Consider the following 22356-nt stretch of genomic DNA (forward strand, 5'->3'; position numbering starts at 1 on the left):
GGCAATGTTACCAGGGTAAAGGGGGAATTCACTGATCCTCTCCTGTACACAGGGCAGTGTTATCACGGTCAAGGTGGAATATTCTAATCCTGTACTGTACACAGGGCAGTGTTATCAGGGTAAAGGGGAAATATACAGATCCTGTTCTGTACGCAGGGCCGTGTTATCAGGGTAAAGGTGAATATACTGATCCTGTATTGTACACAGGGCAGTGTTATCAGGGTAAAGGTGGAATATACTGATTTTGTACTGTACACAGGGCAGTGTTATCAGGGAGTAAAGGGGGAATATACTGATCCTGTACTGCACACAGGGCAGTATTATCAGGATAAAGGGGGAATATACTGATCCTGTACTGTACACATGGCAGTATTATCAGGATAAAGGGGGAATATACTGATCCTGTACTGTACACATGGCAGTGTTATCAGGGTAAAGAGGGAATATACTGATCCTGTACTGTACACAGGGCAGTGTTATCAGGGTAAAGAGGGAATATACTGATTCTGTACTGTCCACAGGGCCGTGTTATCAGGGTAAAGGGGAATATACTGATCCTGTACTGTACACAGGGCAATGTTATCAAGGTAAAGGGGGAATATACTGATCCTGTACTGTACACAGGGCAGTGTTATCAGGATATAGCTGCAATATACTGATCCTGCACTGTACACAGGACAATATTATCAGGGTAAAGTGGAATATACTGATCCTGTAATGTACACAGGGCAGTGTTATCTGGGTGACGGGGAATATACTGATCCTGTACTGTACACAGGGCAAAGTTATCAGGGTATAGAGGGAATATACTGATCCTGTACTGTACACAGGGCAGTGTTATCTGGGTGACGGGGAATATACTGATCCTGTACTGTACACAGGGCTGTGTTATCAGTGTAAAGCGGGAATATACTGATCCTGTACTGTACACAGGGCAGTGTTATCAGGATAAAGGGGGTATATACTGATCCTCTACTGTACACAGGGCAATGTTATCTGGGTGAAGGGGAATATACGAATCCTGTACTGTACACAGGGCAGTGATATCAGTGTAAAGCAGGAATATACTGATCCTGCACTGTACACAGGGCAATGTTATCAGGGTAAAGGGGGAATATACTGATCCTGCACTGTACACAGGGCAGTGTTATCAGGGTAAAGAGGGATTATACTGATCCTGTACTGTCCACAGGGCCGTGTTATCAGGGTAAAGGGGAATATACTGATCCTGTACTGTACACAGGGCAATGTTATCAGGTTAAACGGGGAATATACTGATCCTGTACTGTAGACAGGGCAGTGTTATCAGGATAAAGGGGGAATATACTGATCCTGTACTGTACACAGGACAATGTTATCAGGGTAAAGTGGAATATACTGATCCTGTACTGTACACAGGGCAGTGTTATCAGGGTTCAGGGGGAATATACTGATCCTGTACTGTACACAGGGCCGTGTTATCTGGGTGACGGGGAATATACTGATCCTGTACTGTACACAGGGCAAAGTTATCAGAGTATAGAGGGAATATACTGATCCTATACTGTACACAGGGCAGTGTTATCTGGGTGAAGGGGAATATACTGATCCTGTACTGTACACAGGGCAGTGTTATCAGGGTAAAGGGGGTATATACTGATCCTGTACTGTACACAGGGCAATGTTATCAGTGTAAAGCGGGAATATACTGATCCTGTACTGTAAACAGGGCAGCGTTATCTGGGTGAAGGGGAATATACTCATCCTGTACTGTACACAGGGCAGTGATATCAGTGTAAAGCAGGAATATACTGATCCTGCCCTGTATACAGAGCAATGTTATCAGGGTAAAGGGGGAATATACTGATCCTATACTGTACACAGGGCAGCGTTATCTGGGTGAAGCGGAATATACGAATCCTGTACTGTACACAGGGCAGTGATATCAGTGTAAAGCAGGAATATACTGATCCTGCACTGTACACAGGGCAATGTTATCAGGGTAAAGGGGGAATATACTGATCCTGAAATGTACACAGGGCAGTGTAATCAGGGTAAAGCGGGAATAAACTGATCCTGCCCTGTGTACAGAGCAATGTTATCAGGATAAAGGGGGAATATACTGATCCTATACTGTACACAGGGCAGTGTAATCAGTGTAAAGAGGAAATATACTCATCCTGTACTGTACATTGGGCAGTGTTATCAGTGTAAAGCGGGAATATACTGATCCTGCCCTGTACACAGGGCAATGTTATCAGGGTAAAGGGGCAGTCTCCTGATCCTGTACTGTACACTGGGCAGTGTTATCAGGGTAAAGGGGCAGTCTCCTGATCCTGTACTGTACACTGGGCAATTTTATCAAGGTAAAGGGGGCATATACAGATCCTGAAATGTACACAGGGCAGTGATATCAGTGTAAAGCGGGAATATACTGATCCTGCCCTGTACACAGAGCAATGTTATCAGGGTAAAGGGGGAATATACTGATCCTGTACTGTACACAGTGCAGTGTTATCAGTGTAAAGCGGGAATATACTGATCCTGTACTGTACACAGAGCAATGTTATCAGGGTAAAGGGGGAATATACTGATCCTATACTGTACACAGGTCAATGTTATCAGGATAAAGAGGGGATATACTGATCCTGCACTGTACACAGGGCAATGTTATCAGGGTAAAGGGGCATATACTGATCCTGTACTGTACACAGCGCATTGTTATCAGGGTTCAGGGGGAATATACTTATCCTGTACTGTGCACAGTGCAGTGTTATCTGGGTGAAGGGGAATATACTGATCCTGTACTGTACACAGGGCAATGTTATCTGGGTAAAGGGGGAATATACTAATCCTGTACTGTAAACAGGGCAAAGTTATCAGGGTAAAGGGGGAATATACTGATCCTGTACTGTACACAGGGCAGTGTTATCTGGGTGATGGGGAATATACTGATCCTGTACTGTACACAGGGCAATGTTATCAGGATACAGAGGGAATATACTGATCCTGTACTGTACACAGGGCAGTGTTATCAGGATAAAGGGGGTATATACTTATCCTGCACTTTACAGAGGGCAATGTTATCAGGGTAAAGGGGGAATATACTAATCCTGTACTGTAAACAGGGCAGCGTTATCTGGGTGAAGGGGAATATACGAATCCTGTACTGTACACAGGGCAATGATATCAGTGTAAAACGGGAATATACTGATCCTGCACTATACACAGGGCAATGTTATCAGGGTAAAGGTGGAATATACTGATCCTGTACTGTACACAGGGCAGTGTTATCAGGGAGTAAAGGCAGAATATACTGATCCTGTACTGTAGACAGGGCAGTCTTATGAGGGTAAAGGGGAATATAGTGTTCTTGTACTGTACACAGGGCAGTGTTACCAGGGTAATGGGGGAATTTACTGATCCTCTCCTGTACACAGGGCAGTGTTATCACGGTCAAGGGGGAATATACTAATCCTGTACTGTACACAGGGCAGTGTTATCAGGGTCAAGGGGGAATATACTAACCCTGTACTGTACACAGGGCAGTGTTATCAGGGTAAAGGGGAAATATACAGATGCTGTTCTGTACGCAGGGCCGTGTTATCAGGGTGAAGGGGAATATACTGATCCTGTATTGTACACCGGGCAGTGTTATCAGGGTAAAGGTGGAATATACTGATCCTGTAATGTACACACGGCAGTGTTATCAGGGAGTAAAGGGGGAATATACTGATCCTGTACTGTACACAGGGCAGTGTTATCAGGGTAAAGAGGGAATATACTGATCCTGTACTGTACACACGGCAGTGTTATCAGGGTAAAGAGGGAATATACTGATCCTGTACTGTACACAGGGCAGTGTTATCAGGGTAAAGAGGGAATATACTGATCCTGTACTGTACACAGGGCAGTGGTATCAGGGTAAAGGAGAATATACTGATCCTGTACTGTACACAGGGCAATGTTTTCAGGTTAAAGGGGGAATATACTGATCCTGCACTGTACATCGGCAATGTCATCAGGGTAAAGGGGCAAAAAAGTGATCCTGTACTGTACACAGGGCAGTGTTATCAGGGTAAAGGTGGAATATCCTGATCCTGTACTGTAAACAGGGCTATGTTATCGGGGGTAAAGGGGAATATACTGATCCTGTACTGTACACAGGGCAGTGTTATCGGGGGGTAAAGGGGAATATACTGATCCTGTACTGCACACAGCGCAGTATTATCAGGGTAAAGGGGAATATACTGATCCCGTACTGTACACACGGCAGTGTTATCAGGGTAAAGGGGAATATACTGATCCTGTACTGAACACAGGGCAGTGTTATCAGGGTAAAGGGGAATATACTGATCCTGTACTGAACACAGCGCAGTATTATCAGGGTAAAGGGGAATATACTGATCTGGTACTGTACACAGGGCAGTGTTATCAGGGTAAAGAGGGAATATACTGATCCTGTACTGTACACAGGGCAGTGTTATCCGTGTAAAGGGGAATATACTGATCCTGTACTGTACACACGGCAGTGTTTTCAGCATAAAGAGGGAATATACTGATCCTGTACTGTACACAGGGCAGTGTTATCGGGGGTAAAGGGGAATATACTGATCCTGTACTGTACACAGGGCAGTGTTATCAGGGTAAAGGGGAATATACTGATCCTGTACTGTACACAGGGCAGTGTTATCGGGGGTAAAGGGGAATATACTGATCCTGTACTGTACACAGGGCAGTGTTATCAGGGTAAAGGGGAATATACTGATCCTGTACTGTACACAGGGCAGTGTTATCAGGGTAAAGGGGAATATACTGATCCTGTACTGTACACAGGGCAGTGTTATCAGGGTAAAGGGGAATATACTGATCCTGTACTGTACACAGGGCAGTGTTATCGGGGGTAAAGGGGAATATACTGATCCTGTACTGTACACAGGGCAGTGTTATCAGGGTAAAGGGGAATATACTGATCCTGTACTGTACACAGGGCAGTGTTATCAGGGTAAAGGGGAATATACTGATCCTGTACTGTACACAGGGCAGTGTTATCAGGTAAAGTGGGAATATACTGATCCTGTACTGTACGCAGGACAATGCTATCAGGGAAACGGGTGAATATACTGATTCTGTACTATACAGAGGCAACGTCATCAGGGTAAAGGGGGGATATACTGACACTACTGTACACAGGGCAGTGTTATCAGGGTAAAGGGGAATATACTGATGCTGTACTGTACACAGGGTCGTGTTATCAGGGTAAAGGGGAATATACAGATCCTATATTGTTCATAGGGCAATGTTATCAGGGTAAAGCTGGAATATACTGATCCTGTACTGTACACAGGGCAGTGTTTTCAGGGAAAATGATGTGTATACTGATCCTGTACTGTACACAGGGCAGTGTTATCAGGGTAAAGGGGAATATACTGATCCTGTACTGTACACAGGGCAGTGTTATCAGGGTAAAGGGGAATTCACTGATCCTCTCCTGTACACAGGGCAGTGTTATCACGGTCAAGGGGGAATATACTAATCCTGTACTGTACACAGGGCAGTGTTATCAGGGTCAAGGGGGAATATACTGATCCTGTACTGTACACAGGGCAGTGTTATCAGGGTAAAGGGGAAATATACAGATGCTGTTCTGTACGCAGGGCCGTGTTATCAGGGTGAAGGGGAATATACTGATCCTGTACTGTACACCGGGCAGTGTTATCAGGGTAAAGGTGGAATATACTGATCCTGTAATGTACACACGGCAGTGTTATCAGGGAGTAAAGGGGGAATATACTGATCCTGTACTGTACACAGGGCAGTGTTATCAGGGTAAAGAGGGAATATACTGATCCTGTACTGTACACACGGCAGTGTTATCAGGGTAAAGAGGGAATATACTGATCCTGTACTGTACACAGGGCAGTGTTATCAGGGTAAAGAGGGAATATACTGATCCTGTAATGTACACACGGCAGTGTTATCAGGGAGTAAAGGGGGAATATACTGATCCTGTACTGTACACAGGGCAGTGTTATCAGGGTAAAGAGGGAATATACTGATCCTGTACTGTACACACGGCAGTGTTATCAGGGTAAAGAGGGAATATACTGATCCTGTACTGTACACAGGGTAGTGTTATCAGGGTAAAGGAGAAATATACTGATTTTGTACTGTACACAGCACGTGTTATCAGGGTAAAGAGGGTATATACTGATCCTGTACTGTACACAGGGCAGTGTTACCAGGGTAAAGCGGGATATACTGATCCTGCACTGTACACAGGGCAGTGTTATCAGGGAGTAAAGGGGGAATATACTGATCCTGTACTGTACACCGTACAGTGTTATCAGGGTAAAGGGGGAATATACTGATCCTGTACTGTACACAGGGTAGTGTTATCAGGGGAAAGGGGAATATTCTGATCTTGTACTGTACACAGGGCAGTGTTATCAGGGTAAAGTGGAATATACTGATCCTGTACTGTACACAGGGCAGTGTTATCAGGGTTCAGGGGGAATATACTGATCCTGTACTGTACACAGGGCAGTGTTATCAGGGTAAAGGGGGAATACACTGATCCTGTACTGAACACAGCGCAGTGTTATCAGGGTAAAGGGGGAATATACTGATCCTGTACTGTACACAGGGCAGTGTTATCAGGGTTCAGGGGGAATATACTGATCCTGTACTGTACACAGGGCAGTGTTATCAGGGTTCAGGGGGAATATACTGATCCTGTACTGTACACAGGGCAGTGTTATCAGGGTAAAGTGGAATATACTGATCCTGTACTGTACACAGGGCAGCGTTATCTGGGTGAAGGGGAATATACGAATCCTGTAAAATACACAGAGCAGTGTTATTGGCCAGTAAAGGGGGAATATACTGATCATGTACTATAAACAGGGCAATGTTATCAGGGTAAAGGGGGAATTTACTGATCCTTTACTGTATAGAGGGTAGTGTTATCAGGGTAAAGGGGAATATACTGATCCTGTACTGTACACAGGGCAGTGTTATCAGGGTAAAGGGGGAATATACTGATCCTGTACTGTACACAGCACAGTGTTATCAGGGTAAAGGGGGAATATACTGATCCTGTACTGTACACAGGGCAGTGTTATCAGGGTAAAGGGGGAATACACTGATCCTGTACTGTACACAGGGCAGTGTTATCAGGGTAAAGGGGGAATATACTGATCCTGTACTGTACACAGGGCAGTGTTATCAGGGTTCAGGGGGAATATACTGATCCTGTACTGTACACAGGGCAGTGTTATCAGGGTAAAGGGGGAATACACTGATCCTGTACTGTACACAGCACAGTGTTATCAGGGTAAAGGGGGAATATACTGATCCTGTACTGTACACAGGGCAGTGTTATCAGGGTTCAGGGGGAATATACTGATCCTGTACTGTACACAGGGCAGTGTTATCAGGGTTCAGGGGGAATATACTGATCCTGTACTGTACACAGGGCAGTGTTATCAGGGTAAAGTGGAATATACTGATCCTGTACTGTACACAGGGCAGCGTTATCTGGGTGAAGGGGAATATACGAATCCTGTAAAATACACAGAGCAGTGTTATTGGCCAGTAAAGGGGGAATATACTGATCATGTACTATAAACAGGGCAATGTTATCAGGGTAAAGGGGGAATTTACTGATCCTTTACTGTATAGAGGGTAGTGTTATCAGGGTAAAGGGGAATATACTGATCCTGTACTGTACACAGGGCAGTGATATCAGGGTAAAGGGGAATATACTGATCCTGTACTGTACACAGAGCAGTGTTATCAGGGTAAAGGGGAATATACTGATCTTGTACTGTACACAAGCAATGTCATCAGGGTAAAGGGGGAATATACTGTTCCTTTACTGTGCAGGGCAGTGTTATCAGGGTAAAGGGGAATATACTGATCCTGTCCTGTACACAGGGCAGTGTTATCTGGGTAAGGGGGAATATACTGATCCTGTATTGTACACAGGGCTGTGTTATCAGGGTAAAGGGGAATATACTGACCTATATTGTAGACAGGGCAATGTTTTCAGGGTAAAGTGGGAATATACTGATCCTGTACTGTACGCAGGACAATGCTATCAGGGAAACGGGTGAATATACTGATTCTGTACTATACAGAGGCAACGTCATCAGGGTAAAGGGGGGATATACTGACACTACTGTACACAGGGCAGTGTTATCAGGGTAAAGGGGAATATACTGATGCTGTACTGTACACAGGGTCGTGTTATCAGGGTAAAGGGGAATATACAGATCCTATATTGTTCATAGGGCAATGTTATCAGGGTAAAGCTGGAATATACTGATCCTGTACTGTACACAGGGCAGTGTTTTCAGGGAAAATGATGTGTATACTGATCCTGTACTGTACACAGGGCAGTGTTATCAGGGAGTAAAGAGAGAATATGCTGATCCTGTACTATACACAGGGTAGTGTTATCAGGGTAAAGGAGAAATATACAGATTTTGTACTGTACACAGCACGTGTTATCAGGGTAAAGAGAGTATACACTAATCCTGTACTGTACACAGCGCCGTGTTATCAGGATAAAGAGGGTATACACTGATCCTGTACTGTACACAGGGCAGTGTTACCAGGGTAAAGCGGGATATGCTGATCCTGCACTGTACACAGGGCAGTGTTATCAGGGAGTAAAAAGGAATATACTGATCCTGTACTGTACACAGAGCAATGTTATCAGGGTAAAGGGGGAATATACTGATCCTGCACTGTACACAGGACAGTGTTATCAGGGAGTAAAGGGGGAATATACGGATCCTGTACTGTACACAGGGCAGTGTTACCAGGGTAAAGCGGGATATACTGATCCTGCACTGTACAGGGCAGTGTTATCAGGGAGTAAAGGGGGAATATACTGATCCTGTACTGGACACAGGGCAGTGTTACCAGGATAAAGAGAGGATATACTGATCCTGTACTGTACACAGGGCAATGTTATCAGGGTAAAGGGGGAATATACTGCTCTTGTACTGTACACAGTGCAGTGTTATCAGTGCAAAGCGGGAATATACTGATCCTGTACTGTACACAGGGCAATGTTACCAGGATAAAGAGGGGATATACTGATCCTGCACTGTACACAGGGCAATGTTATCAGGGTAAAGGGGGAGTATACTGATCCTGTACTGTACACAGGGCAGTGTTATCAGGGTAAAGGGGGGATATACTGATCCTGTACTGTACAAAGCGCAGTGTTATCAGGGTAAAGGGGGAATATACTGATCCTGTACTGTACACAGCGCAGTGTTATCAGGGTTCAGGGGGAATATACTGATCCTGTACTGTACACAGGGTAGTGTTATCAGGGTAAAGGCGGAATATACTGATCCTGTACTGTACACAGGGTAGTGTTATCAGGATAAAGGGGGAATATACTGATCCTGCACTGTACACAGGAAAATGTTATCAGGGTAAAGTGGAATATACTGATCCTGTACTGTACACAGGGCAAAGTTATCAGGGTATAGAGGGAATATACTCATCCTGTACTGTACACAGGGCAGTGATATCAGTGTAAAGCGGGAATATACTGATCCAGCCCTGTATACAGGGCAATGTTATCAGGGTAAAGGGGGAATATACCGATCCTGTACTGTACACAGGGCAGTGTTATCAGGATAAAGGGGGAATATACTGATCCTGCACTGTACACAGGGCAGTGTTATCTGGGTGACGGGGAATATACTGATCCTGCACTGTACACAGGGCAGTGTTATCAGGGTAAAGCGGGAATATACTGATCCTGTACTGAACACAGGGCAGTGTTATCAGGGTAAAGGGGAATATACTGATCTTGCACTGCACACAGGGCAGTGCTTTCCGGGAGTAAAGGGGGAATATACTGATCCTGTACTGTACACAGGGCAGTGTTATCAGGGTAAAGTGGAATATACAGTTCCTGTACAGTACACAGGGCAGTATTATCAGGATAAAGGGGGAATATACTGATTCTGTACTGTACACACGGCAGTGTTAACAGGGTAAAGTGGGAATATACTGATCCTGTACTGTAGACAGGGCAATGTTATCAGGGTACAGGGGGAATATACTTATCCTGCACTGTACACAGAGCAATGTTATCAGGGTAAAGAGGGAATATACTGATCCTGTACTGTACACAGGGCAGTGTTATCAGGGTAAACAGGGAATATACTGATCCTGTACTGTACACAGGGCAGTGTTATCAGGGTAAAGGAGGAATATACTGATCCTGTACTGTACACAGGGCAGTGTTTTCAGCATAAAGAGGGAATATACTGATCCTGTACTGTACACAGGGCAGTGTTATCGGGGGTAAAGGGGAATATACTGATCCTGTACTGTACACAGGGCAGTGTTATCAGGGTAAAGGGGAATATACTGATCCTGTACTGTACACAGGGCAGTGTTATCAGGGTAAAGGGGAATATACTGATCCTGTACTGTACACAGGGCAGTGTTATCAGGTAAAGGGGGAATATACTGATCCTGTACTGTACACAGGGCAGTGTTATCAGGGTAAAGGGGAATATACTGATCCTGTACTGTACACAGGGCAGTGTTATCAGGGTAAAGGGGAATTCACTGATCCTCTCCTGTACACAGGGCAGTGTTATCACGGTCAAGGGGGAATATACTAATCCTGTACTGTACACAGGGCAGTGTTATCAGGGTCAAGGGGGAATATACTAACCCTGTACTGTACACAGGGCAGTGTTATCAGGGTAAAGGGGAAATATACAGATGCTGTTCTGTACGCAGGGCCGTGTTATCAGGGTGAAGGGGAATATACTGATCCTGTACTGTACACCGGGCAGTGTTATCAGGGTAAAGGTGGAATATACTGATCCTGTAATGTACACACGGCAGTGTTATCAGGGAGTAAAGGGGGAATATACTGATCCTGTACTGTACACAGGGCAGTGTTATCAGGGTAAAGAGGGAATATACTGATCCTGTACTGTACACAGGGCAGTGGTATCAGGGTAAAGGAGAATATACTGATCCTGTACTGTACACAGTGCAATGTTTTCAGGTTAAAGGGGGAATATACTGATCCTGCACTGTACATCGGCAATGTCATCAGGGTAAAGGGGCAAAAAAGTGATCCTGTACTGTAAACAGGGCAGTGTTATCAGGGTAAAGGGGAATATACTGATCCTGTACTGTACACAGAGCAATGTTATCAGGGTAAAGAGGGAATATACTGATCCTGTATTGTACACAGGGCAATGTTATCAGGGTAAAGGGGGAATATACTGATCCTGTACTGTACACAGGGCAGTGTTATCAGGGTAAAGAGGGAATATACTGATCCTGTACTGTACACAGGGCAGTGGTATCAGGGTAAAGGAGAATATACTGATCCTGTACTGTACACAGTGCAATGTTTTCAGGTTAAAGGGGGAATATACTGATCCTGCACTGTACATCGGCAATGTCATCAGGGTAAAGGGGCAAAAAAGTGATCCTGTACTGTAAACAGGGCAGTGTTATCAGGGTAAAGGGGAATATACTGATCCTGTACTGTACACAGGGCAGTGTTATCGGGGGGTAAAGGGGAATATACTGATCCTGTACTGCACACAGCGCAGTGTTATCAGGGTAAAGAGGGAATATACTGATCCTGTACTGTACACAGGGCAGTGTTATCAGGGTAAAGGGGGAATATACTGATCCTGTACTGTACACAGGGCAGTGTTATCCGTGTAAAGGGGAATATACTGATCCTGTACTGTACACACGGCAGTGTTTTCAGCATAAAGAGGGAATATACTGATCCTGTACTGTACACAGGGCAGTGTTATCGGGGGTAAAGGGGAATATACTGATCCTGTACTGTACACAGGGCAGTGTTATCAGGGTAAAGGGGAATATACTGATCCTGTACTGTACACAGGGCAGTGTTATCAGGGTAAAGGGGAATATACTGATCCTGTACTGTACACAGGGCAGTGTTATCAGGTAAAGGGGGAATATACTGATCCTGTACTGTACAGAGAGCAGTATTATCAGGCCAAAGGCATATGTACTAATCCTGTATTGTACACCAGGCAGTGTCATCAGGGTAAAGGGGGAATATACTGATCCTGTACTGTACACAGGGCAGTGTTATCAGGGTAAAGGGGAATCTACTGATCCGATACTGTACACAGGGCAGTGTTGTCAGGGTAAAGGGGGAATATGCTGATCCTGTACTGTACTCAGGGCAGTGTTATCAGGGGGTAAAGGGGGAATATACTGATGGTGTACCATACACAGGGCAGTGGTATCAGGGTAAATGGGAATATAATGATCCTGTATTGTACACAGGGCAATGTTTTCAGGGTAAAGGGGGAATATACTGATCCTACACTGTTCACAGGCAATGTCATCAGGGTAAAGGGGAATATACAGATCCTATATTGTACATAGGGCAATGTCATCAGGGTAAAGGGGGAATATACTAATCCTGTACTGTACACAGGGCAGTGTTATCGGGGAGGTAAAGGGGAATATACTGATCCTGTACTATACGCAGGGCAGTGTTATCAGGGGGAAAGGGAAATATACTGAACGTATATCCCGTATGCAATTTGACAGACAACGCACACACTGCGCACTGTGCGACTGACGGTGCCTATACTGTATGCTGTGTGACAGACATACAGTGCCCACACTGTGCGCTGTGTGACAGACAGTGCCCACACTGTACGCTGTGTGACAGACAATGTATGCTGTGTGACCGACAGACAGTGCCCACACTGTGTGCTGTGAGACAGGCAGTGCCCATACTGTACGCTGTGTGACAGACAGACAGTGCCTACACTATACGCTGTGTGACAGACAGTGCCCACACTGAGCGCTATGTGACAGACAGACAGTGCCCACACTCAGCACTGTGTGACAGGCAGTGCCCACACTGTACGCTGTGTGACAATCAGTGCCCACACTGTGCGCTGTGTGACAATCAGTGCCCACACTGTGCGCTGTGTGACAGACAGTGCCCCCAGTGTGTGCAGTGTGATGGACAGACAGTGCCCACACTGTGCGCTGTGATAGACAGTATCCACACTGCGCGCTGTGTGACAGACAGTGCCCACACTGATTGCTGTGCGACAGACAGTGCCCCCAGTGTGTGCAGTGTGATGGACAGACAGTGTCCACACTGTGCGCTGTGTGACAGACAGTGCCCCCAGTGTGTGCAGTGTAATGGACAGACAGTGCCCACACTGTGCGCTGTGATAGACAGTGTCCACACTGTGCGCTGTGTGGCAATCAGTGCCCACACTGTGCACTGTGTGACAGACAATGCCCACGTTGTGTGCTATGTGAAGACAGACAGTGCCCCCAGTGTGTGCAGTGTGATGGACAGACAGTGCCCACACTGTACGCTGTGTGACAGACAGTGCCCACACTGTACGCTGTGTGACAATCAGTGCCCACACTGTGCGCTGTGTGACAGACAGTGCCCCCAGTGTGTGCAGTGTAATGGACAGACAGTGCCCACACTGTGCGCTGTGTGACAGACAGTGCCCCCAGTGTGTGCAGTGTGATGGACAGACAGTGCCCACACTGTGCGCTGTGATAGACAGTATCCACACTGCGCGCTGTGTGACAGACAGTGCCCACACTGATTGCTGTGCGACAGACAGTGCCCCCAGTGTGTGCAGTGTAATGGACAGACAGTGTCCACACTGTGCGCTGTGTGACAGACAGTGCCCCCAGTGTGTGCAGTGTAATGGACAGAGAGTGTCCACACTGTGCGCTGTGTGACAGACAGTGCCCCCAGTGTGTGCAGTGTAATGGACAGACAGTGCCCACACTGTGCGCTGTGTGACAGACAGTGCCCCCAGTGTGTGCAGTGTTATGGACAGACAGTGCCCACACTGTGCGCTGTGATAGACAGTGTCCACACTGTGCGCTGTGTGGCAATCAGTGCCCACACTGTGCGCTGTGTGACAGACAGTGCCCCCAGTGTGTGCAGTGTAATGGACAGACAGTGCCCACACTGTGCGCTGTGTGACAGACAGTGCCCCCAGTGTGTGCAGTGTAATGGACAGACAGTGTCCACACTGTGCGCTGTGTGACAGACAGTGCCCCCAGTGTGTGCAGTGTAATGGACAGACAGTGCCCACACTGTGCGCTGTGTGACAGACAGTGCCCCGAGTGTGTGCAGTGTGATGGACAGACAGTGTCCACACTGTGCGCTGTGTGACAGACAGTGCCCACACTGTACGCTGTATGACAATCAGTGCCCACACTGTGCGCTGTGTGACAGACAGTGTCCACACTGTGCGCTGTGTGACAGACAGTGCCCACACTGTACGCTGTATGACAATCAGTGCCCACACTGTGCGCTGTGTGACAGACAGTGCCCCCAGTGTGTGCAGTGTGATGGACAGACAGTGCCCGCGCTGTGTGACAGACAGTGCCCACACTGTGCGCTATGTGACAGTGTCCACACTGTACTCTGTGTGACAGATAGTGCCCACACTGTACGCTGTATGACAATCAGTGCCCACACTGTGCGCTGTGTGACAGACAGTGCCCCCAGTGTGTGCAGTGTGATGGACAGACAGTGCCCGCGCTGTGTGACAGACAGTGCCCACACTGTGCGCTATGTGACAGTGTCCACACTGTACTCTGTGTGACAGATAGTGCCCACACTGTACGCTGTATGACAATCAGTGCCCACACTGTGCGCTGTGTGACAGACAGTGCCCCCAGTGTGTGCAGTGTGATGGACAGACAGTGCCCGCGCTGTGTGACAGACAGTGCCCACACTGTGCGCTATGTGACAGTGTCCACACTGTACTCTGTGTGACAGATAGTGCCCACACTGTACGCTGTATGACAATCAGTGCCCACACTGTGCGCTGTGTGACAGACAGTGCCCCCAGTGTGTGCAGTGTGATGGACAGACAGTGCCCGCGCTGTGTGACAGACAGTGCCCACACTGTGCGCTATGTGACAGTGTCCACACTGTGTGCTGTGTGACAGACAGTGCCCACACTGTGCGCTATGTGACAGTGTCCACACTGTACTCTGTGTGACAGACAGTGCCCACACTGTGCGCAGTGTGACATACAGTGCCCCCAGTGTGTGCAGTGTGATGGACAGACAGTGCCCACACTGTGTGACAGACAGTGCCCACACTGTGTGCTGTGTGACAGACAGTGCCCGCAGTGTGTGCAGTGTGATGGACAGACAGTGCCCACACTGTGTGACAGACAGTGCCCACACTGTGCGCAGTGTGACATACAGTGCCCCCAGTGTGTGCAGTGTGATGGACAGACAGTGCCCACACTGTGTGACAGACAGTGCCCACACTGTGTGCTGTGTGACAGACAGTGCCCCCAGTGTGTGCAGTGTGATGGACAGACAGTGCCCACACTGTGTGACAGACAGTGCCCACACTGTGTGCTGTGTGACAGACAGTGCCCCCAGTGTGTGCAGTGTGATGGACAGACAGTGCCCACACTGTGTGCTGTGTGACAGACAGACAGTGGTGAATAGAATGAATGTTAGGGATGCTGGATGTAATACCAGTCAAGTGGTCTGCTTTGTCCTGGATGATGTTATACTTCTTGAGAATTGTTGGAGCGCCATCATCCAGGGAATTGGAGATTATTCCATCACATTCCTGACCTGTTGTTTGTAGATAATGGACACGCTGTGGTGAATCAGGAAGTCAATATTTGCAGCTTCTGACCTGACCTGATAGCCACTGTATTTATTTACCTGGTCCAGTTCAGTTTCTGGTCAATGGTTAATCTTCTCTCGATTTTGGGGTGGTGCCAGAGGACTGGAGTTTTACAAACATTAAGTTGTTCAGAAATGATTGAAAAGATCAACCCAGCAATGTAAGACCAATCGCTTTAACTTTGGTCATGAGGAAATTTCTAGAAAGAATTATTTGGGAGGATTAATAGTGATGTGAAAACTGCGTGTCAATTTGGAAGAGTCAGCATGAATTTGGGATGATTTTATTGAACGACTGGAATGTTTTGTAGAGATAACAAAGTTGATGAGAGTCCAGGCTGTTGATATGGACTTCAGAAGGTGTTGATGCAGTGCCATACAACAGACTTGTGAGGGAAGTTCAAGGTCAAAATATAACACAGCCAGTAGCAATGTAGATGCAGAATTGACAGAATGAGAGGAATCAGAGAGCAAGGGGTCAATGGTCATTCTTCAAGCTGAGAAAGCTCTTTCGTGCAGCTACCCTGGGGTCGGTATTGAAACCTGTGCTTTTCGTGACATTTTACACATATATATAAACTCGAAGACTTGATGTGCAAGGGACACTTTCAGAATTTGTAGATGACACAGCACTTGTCAAAATTGTAAAGCCTGGGGAGGACAGTGTAGAACTTCAAAAAGACTTTGCCAGATTGGCAGAGTGAGTGGATAGGTAGCAGATGATGTTGAATGTGGGGAAGTAAGAGGTGTTGCACTTTGATACAAAGAATATCGAGGGGCAGTACAAAATAAAGGTTCCTGTTCTAAAGGATATGCAGACCCGGTCTATATGTCCATAAGTAACTGACAGTGGAAAGGCAGGTACAGTACAATATTCTAGGTTCATTAATAGATTACAAGACCAGGGAGGTAATACTGAACTTCTCTAGATCACTCTTTAGACCCCAGCTGTGTGCAGTTCTGGGCCGTGCACTGTAGGAAGGATGTGTATGTCTTGGAAAGTGCAGAAGAGGTTGATGAGAATATTTTGAGGGATAAGAAATGTCAATATCAGAACAGATTGGAGAGATTAGGACTGCTTCATTAGGGAGGAGAATGTGATGGGGAGGTCTGATGAGGGGCATGTGCAATGAATAGGGAAAACCTGTTCCCATAAGTAAAAGCATCAAGAACCAAAATGGCACAGATTGAAAATGATTTCAAAAGCAGCAAACATGAGGTGAGAAAAACGTTCGCACACATCTGGTTGGCACCTGGAATGCACTGACTGGAAGTGTGGAGGAAGCAGTTTCAATCGAGACATTCAGGAGAGCATTGGGTGAAAATTTAAATAGAGACAATGCCAAGCTCGTGATTGGCTTTTGAGTCAGATTGCTCAGGCAACCAGTGCTGATATGATGGGCTGAATGGCCTCCTTTGCACTGAAACAATTCTGTGATTGTATAAACAGTCGCCCCATCCATTGTGAATGTTGATAGCAGTGGGCAGCCAGGATATTTGCTCAGAATGCTTCTTGGTGAGTCTTGTATCTCATCAGGTACCAGCAGCCTGGTGAACAATTGGCATAAACTGGGAACCACATTTCGATGCAGCTCCAGGTCTGGTCCCAGTTTCTGAAATCTGAAAGCGAGGGTGTTTGTACGGTGATTGTTTTCAGAAACTGGGTGAACTGTCAGTCTTATCTTCCACCTGAACTGCCTGTGAGTTGAACTCGAGAAATCAGTCTTCAGATTCTTTGACCACACCCAGACACTGTCCTGAGATTAAGATTATCCAAACTCAGTGTACAGTCCGAATTGTCTCTTTTCCAACTGTCCAGGAATTACATGAAGAGCGAGTCAACAGTACTGACTGTCTGGATTAGTGGTGCTGGAAGAGCACAGCAGTTCAGGCAGCATCCAAGGAGATTTTGCCCGAAACGTCGATTTCGAAGCTCCTTGGATGCTGCCTGAACTGCTGTGCTCTTCCAGCACCACAAATCCAGAATCTAGTTTCCAGCATCTGCAGTCATTGTTTTTACCCAGTACTGACTGTCTGTCTGTCAATTCCTGAAGAAAAGGAAGTTAGAAAGCAGGTTAATACACTCAGAACAGGAGTAGAACTGGATCTAAAAATTCTTTTGGGAAGATAAAAAAGAAAAAAAAATGTGTTTCTGTTCGCCGAGCTGGGAATTTGTGTTTCAGATGTTTCGTCCCCTGTCTAGGTGACATCCTCAGTGCTTGGGAGCCTCCTGTGAAGCGCTTCTGTGATGTTTCCTCCGGCATTTATAGTGGTCTGTCCCTGCCGCTTCCGGTTGTCAGTTCCAGCTGTCCGCTGCAGTGGCCGGTATATTGGGTCCAGGTCGATGTGCTTATTGATTGAATCTGTGGATGAGTGCCATGCCTCTAAGAATTCCCTGGCTGTCCTCTGTGTGGCTTGTCCTATAATAGTAGTGTTGTCTCAGTCGAACTCATATTGCTTGTCATCTGCGTGTGTGGCTACTAAGGATAGCTGGTCATGTCGTTTCGTAGGACAAATAGGAAGACAGCTAACGGTCTGCATCTATGAACACCAACTAGCCACGAAACGACATGACCAGCTATCCTTAGTAGCCACACACTCAGATGACAAGCAACATGAGTTCGACTGAGACAACACTACTATTATAGGACAAGCCAAACAGAGAACAGCCAGGGAATTCCTAGAGGCATGGCACTCATCCACAGATTCAATCAATAAGCACATTGACCTGGACCCAATATACCGGCCACTGCAGCGGACAGCTGGAACTGACAACCGGAAGTGGCAGATACAAACCACTATAAATGCCGGAGGAAACATCACAGAAGTGCTTCACAGGAGGCTCCCAAGCACTGAGGATGTCACCTAGACAGGGGACGAAACGTCTGCAACACAAATTCCCAGCTCGGCGAGCACCCATGCTACAAATCTTCTCCCAAACTTAGAAAAAAGACATCTCGGCTGATACCGCAATGAGTTGGAATACTGAAGGGGCACTGCTGTGTCATAGGGTCATTACTGAGAGAACACCGCAATGTCAGAGAGTCAGTGCTGAGAGAGTGCTGCACTGTTGGAGGGTCAGCGCTGAGAAAGTGCCGCACTGTCAGAGGGTCAGTACTGAGGGAGTGCCGCACTGTCAGAAGGTCAGTGCTGAGGGAGTGCCGCACTGTCAGAAGGTCAGCGCTGAGAAAGTGCCGCACTGTCAGAGGGTCAGTACTGAGGGAGTGCCGCACTGTCAGAAGGTCAGCGCTGAGAAAGTGCCGCACTGTCAGAGGGTCAGTACTGAGGGAGTGCCGCACTGTCAGAAGGTCAGTGCTGAGGGAGTGCCGCACTGTCAGAAGGTCAGTGCTGAGGGAGTGCTGCACTGTTGCAGGGTCATTGCTGAGAGAGCGCCGCATTGTCAGAGGGTCAGTACTGAGGGAGTGCCGCACTGTCAGAGGGTCAGTGCTGAGGGAGTGCCACACTGTCGGAGGGTCAGTGCTGAGGGAGTGCCACACTGTCGGAGGGTCAGTACTGAGGGTGTGCCACACTGTCGGAGGGTCAGTGCTGTGGGAGTGCCACATGTTGGAGGGTCAGTGCTGAGGGAGTGCCGCACTGTTGGAGGGTCAGTGCTGAGGGAGTGCCGCACTGTTGGAGGGTCAGTGCTGTGGGAGTGCCACACTGTCCGAGAGTCAGTGCTGAGGGAGTGCCGCACTGTCGGAGGGTCAGTGCTGTGGGAGTGCCACACTGTCCGAGAGTCAGTGCTGAGGGAGTGCCGCACTGTCGGAGGGTCAGTGCTGTGGGAGTGCCGCACTGTCGGAGGGTCAGTGCTGTGGGAGTGCCACACTGTCCGAGAGTCAGTGCTGAGGGAGTGCCGCACTGTTGGAGGGTCAGTGCTGTGGGAGTGCCACACTGTCCGAGAGTCAGTGCTGAGGGAGTGCCGCACTGTCGGAGGGTCAGTGCTGTGGGAGTGCCACAATGTCCGAGAGTCAGTGCTGAGGGAGTGCTGCACTGTCGGAGGGTCGGTGCTGAGATATGAGATGGAAACGAAAAGCCTATTGATAGCTCCCCGGTGGAGGTTTATAAACACAGGAGCTCCATTTGAAGAAGAGCAGTGGTATTTTCTCTCTGATCTTGAGGTAATATTTCTCTCTCAGTCAGTATCATTGAACACTATATTATGATTGTCTTACTCTTAATATTAATGTGGCGAGTGTCTTATCACATGTCACAACAGGAACTAAACTTCAAAGGTATTCTGGATACCCAGAGAGTGAAAAAGGCAATGTAAATGAAGGCTTTCTTTTAAGTCAAATAAAATTAATATACTTATCAAAAAGATTAAATTTTTAAGCCAGATGCAACAATGAAAGAGAGTAGTGGGGATTTGGAGACTGAAAACTTCATGAAAGTTCCCTCCTAAAATGTACACAGTCTAACAAGTCACATCTTGTGTGTTTATGTGTTTCTGTGCCCTACAGACACCAGATTCACTCCATCTTTAGATTACTAGCTATTCCTTAACAGTCAACACCATCTACAAGATGCAATGCAGCAACTCACCAAGGCTCCTCACACAGCACCTCCCAAATTCATGACCACTTTCATTGAGAAGGGCGAGAGCAGCAGGTACATGGGAACACCGCCCCCTGTAAGCTTCCCCCCGTCCCCTCACTATCCCATCAGTGTCATTAAACTCCATCCCTAACAGCTTTGAGAGTGTCCCTGCACCACATGGACTGCAGTGGTTGAAGAAGGAGCACACCATCACATTATCCAGGGGAATAAAGGATGGACAATGAATGCAGCCCAGCCAATGATGCCCACCTGCCCTGAACAGATAAAGAATTAGAGAGAGTCCTGCCACCCCACTGAGACAGAAAAGAAAGTCTCATTAATGTCTTAGTTGTTTTCCTGAAGCCAGCAGTCTGCTTCCACTTTGCCTATTTGCACATACACAGTCCCCCTGATGTCATCATTACAATTGCAGAGTGAAACCTGCACACTGTGTACCTGACTGGCACACTCGCGGGATGGAGGCAGTGGGGGGATTGAGTGAGACAGTTAGTAAGCTATAATTGCAGGATTTGCATTGGTAGGAATCATTTGCCAAAACACAGATTTTCTTGATGTTGCGCCTGTTAAAATACATTGCGTTGTTTGATGGTTCGGGTGCTGAGGATTCTTTGGTGCAAGAAGCTAATGGCAGCGTCTCTGATGCCAGAGACTGTGACAGTCTGGCTGGGAAGGGTGACAGCAGACACTGCCTCAAAACATTTGGGGATGAAAGAGGTGCTGAGCTGTTTGGGGTTAATGTTCATACCTTGCTCTTGTTCTCTATAACAGTTCAAGAGGATGCTGAACCGTGAATTGACCCACCTGTCTGAAATGAGCCGCTCAGGGAACCAGGTCTCTGAGTACATATCCAGTACCTTCCTTGGTAAGTGAGAACACAATCCAGAGAAAGACCCCCATTGAAAGGGTCAACTAGGGAGACAGAAGGAGAGAGGAGTCACCCTGGGGAGACAGAGTGAGGAGCCACCCCAGAGAGATAGAGGGAGAAGAGTCACCCCAGGGAGAGAGGAACCACCCCAGGGAGACAGAGAGAGAGGGAGACAGAGAGAGAGGGAGACAGAGGGAGAGAGGGACTTCCTGAGGAGACAGACAGGAAGCTGACACCAAAGGGAGATGAAGACAACAACAGCCTGGGAAACAGGGGAAGATGAGGTTAGGAAGAGAAAGTCAGATAGAAATGGGAGAATGAGGGAAAGGGTTAGAGATGTAATTTCCTAAGAGGAAGGCTTGCTACAATTTCCAGGAGGGATCTGAGGGATGGCTGGACAAGAGCAGTTGCTGAACCTATTCTGTGTTTCTGTATGTGTATATTTTTAAAAGGGCACCTGTAACTTTAAATGCATTGGTATATTTGTTTCTCTGTATATTTGTGTCTATATTTTTGCATGTCCTTATATATTTGTGCCTGCATATTTGTATCTATATTTTTGCATGTCCTTATATATTTGTGCCTGCATATTTGTATCTATATTTTTGCATGTCCTTATATATTTGTGCCTGCATATTTGTATCTATATTTTTGCATGTCCTTATATATTTGTGCCTGCATATTTGTATCTATATTTTTGCATGTCCTTATATATTTGTGCCTGCATATTTGTGGGCAGTCTGGGTACTGCCTTTGTAATTGTGGCACGCGCTGTGTTTGTGTCTGTATTTATGTGGGTGTCTGTGTATTTGGATATTTGTGTGAATCTAGATCTTTCTGCTGGAATGATGACATGATAATTCACCATTACATTTGACTCTGTCCATCTGCCACTTTTTTTGCAGACAAGCAGAATGAAGTGGAGATCCCACCTCCCACCCAGAAAGACCGAGAGAAGAAGAACAAACAGCCCATGTGTCACATCAGTGGAGTGAAGAAACTGACCCACAGCTCAAGCCTCAACCTGAGTAACTCAAGCATCCCCAGGTTTGGAGTAAAGACTCATCAGGAAGAAGCACTAACAAAGGTAACATTGGGTTGTTGGTCCCCAGGGCACAAATACCAGCCAACTGCTCCAGGCTTGAAGTGGAAACTCTGTGAAAACCCCAGGGAATTGTCAAGCTGGCTCTGGGTTTAGCACTTTATGGAGCAGAAGCTTCCAGTTTCCACTTTCTTCCGTCTACACC

General features: G+C 46.9%; 1 protein-coding gene across 5 annotated transcripts in view; it reads left to right on the forward strand.

The window, feature by feature from the left end:
- Nucleotides 1-22356, forward strand: part of pde4a (phosphodiesterase 4A, cAMP-specific) — a 734216-nt gene that overhangs the window by 645200 nt on the left and 66660 nt on the right. For all 5 annotated transcript variants that reach the window (XM_087983115.1, XM_087983116.1, XM_087983114.1 and 2 more), the window contains 2 exons: nt 21013-21106; nt 22015-22196. In XM_087983115.1, the coding sequence (XP_087839241.1) occupies nt 21013-21106; nt 22015-22196 (276 nt within the window). The remainder of the gene's footprint in view (nt 1-21012; nt 21107-22014; nt 22197-22356) is intronic.

The sequence above is a fragment of the Chiloscyllium plagiosum genome, unplaced genomic scaffold, assembly GCF_037043375.1.
Source record: "Chiloscyllium plagiosum isolate Xiang-an unplaced genomic scaffold, Cpla_swu_hap1 HiC_scaffold_45, whole genome shotgun sequence".
NCBI lineage: Eukaryota > Metazoa > Chordata > Chondrichthyes > Orectolobiformes > Hemiscylliidae > Chiloscyllium > Chiloscyllium plagiosum.